A 9989-nucleotide genomic window follows, 5' to 3' on the forward strand; every position below is an offset into this window, starting at 1 on the left:
CGACGCTGGGCCAATTAAGCGCCGCCCTATGGGACTCCCAATTACGTCCGGATGTGATTCAGCCGTTAATCTCAATTATAATTGATTTTGTCTTCGTTCAATGTCATAGCACGGAAATACACTGTTGATGAAATTGCAATGACGTTACATGAGCAATTAGCTACTTTGTATATTCAAATATATAGTTCATATTCCATTGAATGGATGCTAAAAAGTGCGACACCATGTAGTACAAGGACCCATATGACGCACAAAATAGGGAATGTCCATTTTAAATGCCTGTTTGTTTTGGCACGAGTCTGTGTGCATAAGCATATGTTTCCCATGCCAATAAAGCCATTTGAATTGAGAGCGCGAACACAGCAATAACTGTAAACTTGAAAACAATTTGTACAAATTATCAATTTACAGTTGCAGTTTAACATCAGTGTATCTAATGTACTTGGACGTACACTCTCCCTCTTAACGCTCTCACTCTCTGGACCTTGGGAATTAGATTTGGAGTAGTGTTCCCTTTAATTCATCCCGCTCTCTTTCTCTCATCTCAGTTTGAGCTTAATCCGGTCTATTTTTAGCTGACGCCAAAATGGTGTGTCCATGGGCGCAATGTTAACCTATTACCTTCATGACACAACGTTCAGAACTAGACCGTTGAGCACAAATCCCACAGACATTGCTTTCACCTTTCATGTGTGCTCTTATTGGTGCAGATGTAACAGTTTAACTTTAGTCCGTCCCCTCGCCCCAACCCGGGCTCGAACCAGGGACCCTCTGCACACATCAACAACAGTCACCCACGAAGCATCGTTACCCATCGCTCCACAAAAGCCACGGCCCTTGCAGAGCAAGGGGAACCACTACTTCAAGGTCTCAAAGCGAGTGACGTCACCGTTTGAAAGGCTATTAGCGCGCACCACCGCTAACTAACTAGCCATTTCACATCGGATACACAGATATAAGGCAGTTGGCGAGGAGATAGGCTACTTGCCTTAGGCGTAGAATAGCCACCATCAAATCAACTGAATATATATTTCAGGAGTAGAGCTCCTACTAGTGGAAATAAAGAACACTGCAGTTGTGGAAATGTCATGATTTAATTCTCAACATTAAAGGCAGGGAGCACTGCATAGGTATTCATAATTTCCAATCCACTTTCTTTACAAAAATGAATACTCAAAAACATTCAAAGATTTATATACCACATATGTACAACATACAAAAGGTGTCACTTCAAAGCCAAACTGCAGAGAATTCCCAAAACAAAACCAGTACAAAAAGGCAATAGATCGATCGCTTATCATAGTCAGAACTGATCCCAGATCAGTTTCATGATTGCCAATGCTTAAATGGTTAATGTTAGAATTTCAGCAAGGTGAGCTGATCCTAGATCTTTGCCTAAGCGCAACTTACTTCCAGTGATATGAGAGGCAACTAAAAAAAAATGAGGGAAACATCTTATCTGAATATTTTAACTGAGGCTACGTCCCAAATGCACCCTATTCCCTATATAGTGCACTGCTTTTGACCAGAGACAAATGTGCACTATATAGAGTATAGGGTGCCATTTGAGATGGATCCCAACTCTGGTTCTCTGTTCATCCAATAAGAAAAGAGAAAACAACAAACACATGTTCATCTGAAGACCCCAGTCTTTAGGCTTATGAAAAGAAAGATACCTATGCTGTTAGATGCTTCACTTAAGCTCAGACAACATTAAAATTACACATGTTTTTTTTATGATTTAAAAGGCAACAAGGAGCTCAATGTGAACGCGCAAGAGGCCCCTGGTTTAAAAAGAAGTAGTTGAAGTTTGGTCCTATATTCATCCCTTTTAACAGTTTAATGTCTTGTTGTGAGTTGCTATGGTCTACGAGGCAGGGAGATGCTTAGTTGAAGAATAGTTTGAGTCTGGATGTTAGCCCGTTTCAGCTCAATCCAATTAACCTCAGTCAATCTCGTTATGAAAGGCAGTGATTAAGCTGAGCTCAGTTTGGTGCTTAATCACCTGATAAAACTAATCTTAAAAATAAAATACAAATCTTACTGGAGTGTGCACAGTAGTCATAATAACCGACATAGATAGTTTGATAAAAATGAAAGACAAATAAATACCTATACATAAGAAAAAAGTAAAACCCTTTTTACAATAAATAGCCAAAGTGTTTGATGAACTCCTAAAAACTTCCGGTGTCCAGTTCCTGTAACTCATGTTGGAAAGTTAGAAAGCATAAAGTCCTTAAAAACACTAGCGGACAAAACAAAGATGGAGTATTGGTGTGAGATGGTGTCCGGAGGAATGGATCGGCTCCACCCTCCCTCATATCCTCTCACTAACCAACTCTCTCTATCCATCCCTACCTCATCCTCCTCCACTCTCCTTCAACATACCCAACCCTTCTCCACCACCATCTCTCCCTTTCACAGTCGCAATCTCCTCTATCCGTCTGATAGTTTCTTACTTCCCTCTCTATCCACCCCTCCTTATCCCGAAATAAACTATCCCTCGCTCCTTCTCTCTGGTAGAACATACAGGCCACAATGTCAGAAGATATAGTAACTGTAGAATATAGATTTGTTTGGTAGAGGTCCAGGGCCTCCCAGTTCTCCTATCTCTCCTCCCTCCTTTCTCTCTGTCATAGGCAGTAGATGGATCCATTTGAGTGTCTCTCAGTCTTCTTTCTTCTTCTGTCCAGGGAGGCTGCAGGTCGGCTCCTCTGTGTTGTAATGGGCCACACTGAACCCGTTGGTCAGCGGGACAGTGTGGGGGGTAGATGGGGTGTCCCTGGAGGAGAGAAGGTACTCCTGAGCAAAGTCTGGGTGCTGCACCACAAACCGACAGAAGTCATCTACAGATGGATATAGAGAGGGACAAACAGAGAGAGAGAGATTGTAATGGCAGGGTTGACCGTGATTCCGTTAGTTGGATTTCATTACAAATTAGTCATTTAGCAGACGCCCTTAACGCCGAGTGTGACTTACAGTGCATTAAACTTATAGTAGTTAGTTGACACAACCACAAATCACAATCATAGTTGGTAAAACCCTTTCCTCAAATAAGCAACTATCAGCAAAGTCAGTGCTGGTGAGAAAAGACAAGTGCAAATGTTAGCGCAAGAAAGGCAAGGGTGTTAGTGTGTGATATCACCATGTGTGATCTTCCCTGCGTCAAGTGTGTCGATTGCTGAGAACAACTCTGTAACGTCGACCTCTGCTACTCCCAACGCCGTTCTCAAAATGGACGCCAGCTCTTTTTCCACGATCGCCCTGTCCTCCTTCGCCTCGTACATCTGACCAGGGTCAGGACATAGGACAGTTATAACGCTTTAGAGCAGACAGTTATTTTATAACGCTTTATTGTAACAGGCATGGGGCTATTATAGTACCTAGTAATAGCAGTCATAGGGCTCTTATAGTGTTTCATAGGAACTGTTATAATGCTTCATTGTCTTTCACTCACTCCAAAGGCGAGCCTGAGGGTGTCCATGGCTTTAGAGGGTTGACACGCCACAGACAGGGCTATCACATACTCCCTGACATCTATTTGGCCATCTCCATGCTTCAGAAAGAGAGAGAGGGAGCAGAAGAGAGAAAGAACAACACTGATGGATATTTATTTCTACTAATTTTGATTGCATGAATAAAAGTAGTGTGTGGGTGTGTGTGTGTGTGTGTGTGTGTGTGTGTGTGGGATACTACTGGTATGCGAGTTGTGTGTGGTGTATATTAGATACCTACCTGGTTAAAAAGGATGTGTAACTCTGTGAGCATGTCCGTCACAGGTAGGTTGAGGTACTGAGCAAAGTCCTCCAATCCCAGTCTGTATCCCCAAATGTTCCTGGCTCTGCTAGCCTGCTGCTGTAAGACTGTATCTGTAGTCCCTGTTCTCAACCTGCACATAGAAAACACTTGGTTAAGAACTACATTTCCCACTACTGTCCAGGGGTGTGGCTAGAAGCTAATGAAGTGGTATTTAAAGTTGAGGTCACAACAGGGGAATTGCAGTGCGGGTCGCAAAATTAAATTATATACACACAGTATATACACACACACTGAACAAAAATATAAACAACATGGAACAATTGCAAAACATTTACTGAGTTACAGTTCATTTAAGGAAATCGGTCAATTGAAATAAATAAATTAGGCCCTAATCTATGGATTTCACGACTGGGAATACAGATAGAGGCATGGATCAGAAAACCAGTCAGTATCTGGTGTGACCACCATTTGCCTCTTGCAGCGCAACATCGCCTTCGCATAGAGATGATCAGGCTGTTGATTGTGGCCTGTGGAATGTTGTCCCACTCCTCTTCAATGGCTGTGCGAAGTTGCTGGATAGTGGCGGGAACTGGAACACACAGTTGTAAAAGTCGATCCAGAGCATCCCAAACATGCTCAATGGGTGACATGTCTGTATGCAGGTCATGGAAGAACTTGGACATTTTCAGCTTCCAGGAATTGTGTACAGAAGGCTTGCAACATGGGGCCGTGAATTATCACGCTGAAACATGAGGTGATAGCGGCAGATGACTGGCACGACAATAGGCCTCAGGATCTCATCATGGTATCTCTGTGTATTCAAATTGCCATCGATAAAATGCAATTGTGTTAGTTGTCTGTAGCTTATGCCTGCCCATACCATAACCCCACCATGGGCCACTCTTTTCAAAACGTTGACATCAGCAAACCGCTCGCCCACGCGACACCATACACGCTGTCTGCCATCTGCCCAGTACAGTTGGAACCGGGATTCAACCGTGATGAGCACACTTCTCCAGCGTGCCAGTGGCCATCGAAGGTGAGCATTTGCCCACTGAAGTCAGTTACGACGCTGAACTGCAGTCAGGTCAAGTGTACAGATTATTTTATGGGACAATACACAAACGTTATTGAGAAAGACAATTAGAAAAATAAAATTGTATTGAGTGAATGCATTTCTCTTAGTTTTGAAAGGAGATGAAAATTGAATGAAGGTTATTTGTAGATGTGAAAATCTAAAGTGACAGATTTTAAGGTTGTAAAAGATTTGGCAGGATTTCTGATAGAAACAAAAATGGGGTCCCCGCTGAAAAATAGATTGAAAACCACTGGTTTAATGGCTAAATCAAGTACATCTCAAATACTGTACGTTCTAGTATCTTAAAGTATTCAACATACAGTGCATTCAGAAAGTATTCAGACCCCTTGACTTTTTCCACATTATGTTACAGCCTTATTCTAAAATGTATTAAATATTTTTTTCCCCCTCATCAATCTACACACAATACAGCATAATGACAAAGCAAAAACAGGTTTAGACATTTTTGCAAATTTATACAAAACTGAAATATCACATTTACAAAAGTATTCAGACCCTTTACTCAGTACTTTGTTTAAGCACCTTTGGCAGCGATTACAGCCTCGAGTCTTCTTGGGTATGACGCTAGAAGCTTGGCACACTTGTATTTGGGGAGTTTCTCCCAGTCTTCTCTGCAGATCCACTCAAGCTCTGTCAGGTTGAATGGGGAGCATCGCTGCACAGCTATTTTCAGGTTTGAAACACACTGTTGTTTCAGGTCTCTCCAGAGATGTTCGATCAGGTCCAAGTCCGGGCTCTGGCTGGGCCACTCAAGGACATTCAGAGACTTGTCCCGAAGCCACTCCTGCGTTCTCTTGCCTGTGTCCTTAGGGTCGTTGTCCTGTTCGAAGGTGAACCTTCGCACCAATCTGAGGTCCTGAGCGCTCTGGAGCAGGTTTCCATCAAGGATCTCTCTGTACTTTGCTCCATTCATCTTTCCCCTTGATCCTGTCTAGTCTCCCAGTCCCTGCCGCTGAAAAACAACCCCACAGCATGAGGCTGCCACCACCATGCTTCACCGTAGGTATGGTGCCAGGTTTCCTCCGGACGTGACGCTTGGCATTCCGGCCAAAGAGTTCTATATTGGTTTCATCAGACCAGAGAATCTTGTTTCTCATGGTCTGAGAGTCTTTAGGTGCCTTTTGTTAAACACCAAGCAGGCTGTCATGTACCTTTTACTGAGGAGTGGATTCTGTTTGGCCACTCTACCATAAAGGCCTGATTGGTGGAGTATTGCAGAGAGGATTGTCCTTCTGGAAGTTTCTCCCATCTCCACAGAGGAACTTGAGAGCTCTGTCAAGAGTGACCATTGGGTTCTTAGTCACCTCCATGACCAAGGCTCTTCTCCCCCGATTGCTCAGATTTGGCTGGGAGGCCAGCTCTAGGAAGAGTCTTGGTGGTTCCAAACTTCTTCCATTTAAGACTGATGGAGGCCAATGTGTTCTTGGGGACCTTCAATGTTGCAGACATTTTTTGGTACCCTTCCCTAGATCTGTGCCTCGACACAATCCTGTCTCAGAGCTCTATGAACAATTCCTTCGACCTCATGGCTTGGTTTTTGCTCAGACATGCATTGTCAACTGTGGGACCTTATATAGACAGGTGTGTGCCTTTCCAAATCATGTCCAATCAATTGAATTTACCACAGGTCGACTCCAATCAAGTTGTAGAAACATTTCAAGGATGATCAATGGAAACAGGATGCACATGAGCTCAATTTCAAGTCTCGTAGCAAAGGGTTTGAATACTTATGTAATACATTTGCAAAAATTTCTTTGGGATATTGTGCGTAGATTGATGAGATTAAAACGTTTTTATTTATTTTTACCCTCAGTATTATCAGTAAGCCCAGTAGTATTTCAGTAATATTTCCCAGTATTATCAGTAAGCCCAGTGGTATTTCCCAGTATTATCAGTTAGCCCAGTAATATTTCTCAGTATTATCAGTAAGCCCAGTGGTATTTCAGTAATATTTCTCAGTATTATCAGTAAACCCAGTGGTATTTCAGTAATATTTCTCAGTATTATCAGTAAGCCCAGTAGTATTTCCCAGTATTATCAGTAAACCCAGTGGTATTTCCCAGTTCGACCAGTAAACCCACTAGTATTAGTCTTAGTATTTCCCAGTAAACCCAGTATTATTTTCCAGTATGACATTCTTAAAAATGTCAGACAACGAGGTACAGGAGATCGCTCATACCCTACCTACGCATTGACACTTAAACGAAAATAGATTGTAAGACATTAGAATAAACATTTATAGAATTTTGAAATACTCTTATTTTATTCAATGTCAATCTTTTGTTATAAACAGCAAAACAAGTCAGTGTTCTTAAACTGTTAACGACGTGTAATAATGCTGAAAGACCAATAGTAAAGTAAAGTCACCCGAGCCTTCGAGCGAGTCTATTGAACTGCAGTAGGCTGCTGTTGGTAGGGACACACAACGGGCCCTTTGCTAGGCTCAGCTGGCAGTCATCAAACGACAGGTCTGTGATGGGCAGCTCCAGGGCCCTATCAGAGCACAGAGAGAGCGGTCAGGACCCGCCCCTGACATTTCAGATATACTGTATATGTGGCGGGCATTTCGAGAAGCACATGAAACACAGATAGACAGATGTAAACTCAATGTAAAAGCTTGATGTAAGGCCACACACACAGTACTAACTTGGCCATGACGTGTCTGACATTGTTGGCGAACAGAGCAGGGTTGTTCTTCTCTTCCTCTGAAGGAGTGTAGAGAGGTAGGTACTGGAGGGAGAAAAAATGTGATATCACCCGTCCATCTTCCGTTTCTATATTTATTGACATTCTTTTGTCAATGTCTGTAAGCAGGAAGATGCCCCACTGTATAATACGCCGCCTTCAAATAACCCCTTACCTCAAAAAATAACCCTTACCTCAATCTCTATGGGGTTGTGAAACTGGCACAGTGTCAGCCACAGCATCTCAATCCTGAGTAGCGAGAGTGAGTGAGTAATCAGTTCATTCAGAAAGGGAACAGGAGTTAGAGGGAAAGACTGACGTGGGGGGGTGAGATGAAAGAACAGAAAGAGAGGGAAGTTGTGCAGGGGGATATTGTGAAGATTAACCACAGGCCTGAAAACACAACAACATCCTCTAATCTAAAACATATTGCCAGACCTCTCCACAAAAAACAGCCAGAGGGCGATAGAGGGAGAAGAGTAAGAGAGGAGAGAGAGAAAAGCCAGAGAGAGAGAGCAAAATCAAAAAAATTAAACGAGGAAGAGATACTCACGCTCCAGGGCCTTGCCATGTCCATGTGATGGTATCCTGTCAGAAGAGGAAGAAGAAATGGGTTACACACAGCAGGACTGGGGCCTACAGAGGCTGCATCTCCTCTGCTTACTAAGATGCATGAACAGGGATCAAATTGTACATGATTTTTTCAAAAAATCAACTCAAGTCAACTATTTTCGGGCGAGTTGCATTCGTCAAAAGATGGACCATTCGTGATTTTTGTGTCAGACAATCATCTCCGTTGTCATTCATCCAACAACCGATGACTCCCATTTAAAAGCATTGGATCCATTCGAAACACTCGGACAGAAAATCCCAGTGTGTTCATGGGTTACACACAGCAGGACTGAGGCCTACACAGGGGCTTCCTCTCCTTTGTCTGCACTGGTCTGAAAACACTGGACAGCTGAAAGCAACATGGAGGATCGTCTATTTGAGACTTGCTTTTACTTTCAGTTATTTTGTGCTATTGCAGGTAAAGGAAAGGAGGAGACGAGGAGAGCAAGCCACTGTAGACTATTGAGATGCAGGAAAGGAGACGAGGAAAGGAAGCCACTAGACTATTGAGATGCAGCCGGAGAGTCTCTCTCTACTGCACATGGCTTTCTAGTTCGAGCACGTAGTCACAGGTTTATAATTAATGATGGGTGTGTACGGGCAGTGGAGAGAAGGACATGAAACCTGAGGGAGGGAGAGAGCACAAAGACAGCGAGAGAGAGGGGAGATTAACTATCACTCCACACGAGCATGAAGCCACTCTGCACGGACACAGACGGACTCACGCCGTAAGAAGAGAAACCGTCAACGGAGGGAGGGAGAGAAGGATATGTATGTAAAGGAAAGCAGTGAAGGGAAGTAGGAAGGGAGAGAGGATGGTTTGGAGGAGAGGGAGGAAAGAAAGGAGAGCTTAGTTATGCGTTTACCATTTTGTTGGGGTAACGCAGGACTACTGGTTGAACTGGGACTGCTGGAATGAAGGCCCCTGAGGCGAGAGAAAGAGAGAGAAAGGTTACTGAGTGAGTGTGTGTCTGTAGTTTTTTTAAGAGGCATATTCATACTAGGCTTTGGCGGTATACCCTATAACGGTGTATTTGTAAATAGCCACGAGATGTTTTTTTAATACCGTCAATACCGGAAAATAATTTACATTTTTTGTTTTGTTTTTTTAAATACATTTTAATATTTGTTGCTACTTTAAGCAAATACCTGCAGTCAACTTGTGTAATACGTTAGGGGATGAAGCAGATCGTACTCTTCTTTTCACTGGTCACATTATTTTGATAATGAAGCTTACAAGCAAACAACAACGAGAGACTTGTGAGTCACGCTCCAGGTGAATGTTTGCCAGCTAAACCTCATAACTATTAAGTTAACAAAATGATTTTCAGTTGTGCATTTGGTTTGCTAATTTAGGAGCTACCTAGTTATCTAGCTAAGTGGTTAGCTTCATGCAAAATTAAGCTTCTCTTGGTAACATCAGAGAATCCCTTCCTGGATCAAGAGCCTTGCTGTCTAACATTGTTTTTTGCAGCAAACTGAGTAGCATTTCTGAGTTACTTGCATGACCTTATGAGCTGGGATGTCTGTCCTGCAAATAGTTTGTCAGAGACTGTATAAAATGTTTGCAATACGCATGTACTTGTTAGCATTGCTAACCCTTGCATTACAGAGGCTCAGTGGGGTTGGAAAACAGTGCCCCTTGTGTTCATACAAGGTCGGTATGAAGGTAAGACAATCTGGATACTGCCCAAGCCGAATTCATACTCGGTGGATGACTGACTTTGTGTGTGTGTGTGTGTGTACGATGACTGACTTTGTGTGTGTGTGTGTGTGTACGATGACTGACTTTGTGTGTGTGTGTGTGTGTACGATGACTGACTTTGTGTGTGTG

General features: G+C 42.9%; 1 protein-coding gene across 1 annotated transcript in view; it reads right to left on the minus strand.

The window, feature by feature from the left end:
* Nucleotides 1–1075: 1075 nt before the first annotated feature.
* LOC139554960 (lysophosphatidylcholine acyltransferase 1-like) overlaps nucleotides 1076–9989 on the minus strand; it is a 45902-nt gene continuing 36988 nt past the window's right edge. The window contains exons 6-14 of the mRNA XM_071368286.1: nucleotides 9022–9080; nucleotides 8097–8131; nucleotides 7738–7792; nucleotides 7506–7588; nucleotides 7226–7351; nucleotides 3736–3889; nucleotides 3458–3556; nucleotides 3146–3287; nucleotides 1076–2846 (exon numbers count right to left, since the gene is read on the minus strand). Coding sequence (XP_071224387.1) covers nucleotides 2668–2846; nucleotides 3146–3287; nucleotides 3458–3556; nucleotides 3736–3889; nucleotides 7226–7351; nucleotides 7506–7588; nucleotides 7738–7792; nucleotides 8097–8131; nucleotides 9022–9080 — 932 coding nt within the window. The 3' untranslated portion in view covers nucleotides 1076–2667. The remainder of the gene's footprint in view (nucleotides 2847–3145; nucleotides 3288–3457; nucleotides 3557–3735; nucleotides 3890–7225; nucleotides 7352–7505; nucleotides 7589–7737; nucleotides 7793–8096; nucleotides 8132–9021; nucleotides 9081–9989) is intronic.

The sequence above is a fragment of the Salvelinus alpinus genome, chromosome 26, assembly GCF_045679555.1.
Source record: "Salvelinus alpinus chromosome 26, SLU_Salpinus.1, whole genome shotgun sequence".
In the NCBI taxonomy this organism is placed as follows: domain Eukaryota; kingdom Metazoa; phylum Chordata; class Actinopteri; order Salmoniformes; family Salmonidae; genus Salvelinus; species Salvelinus alpinus.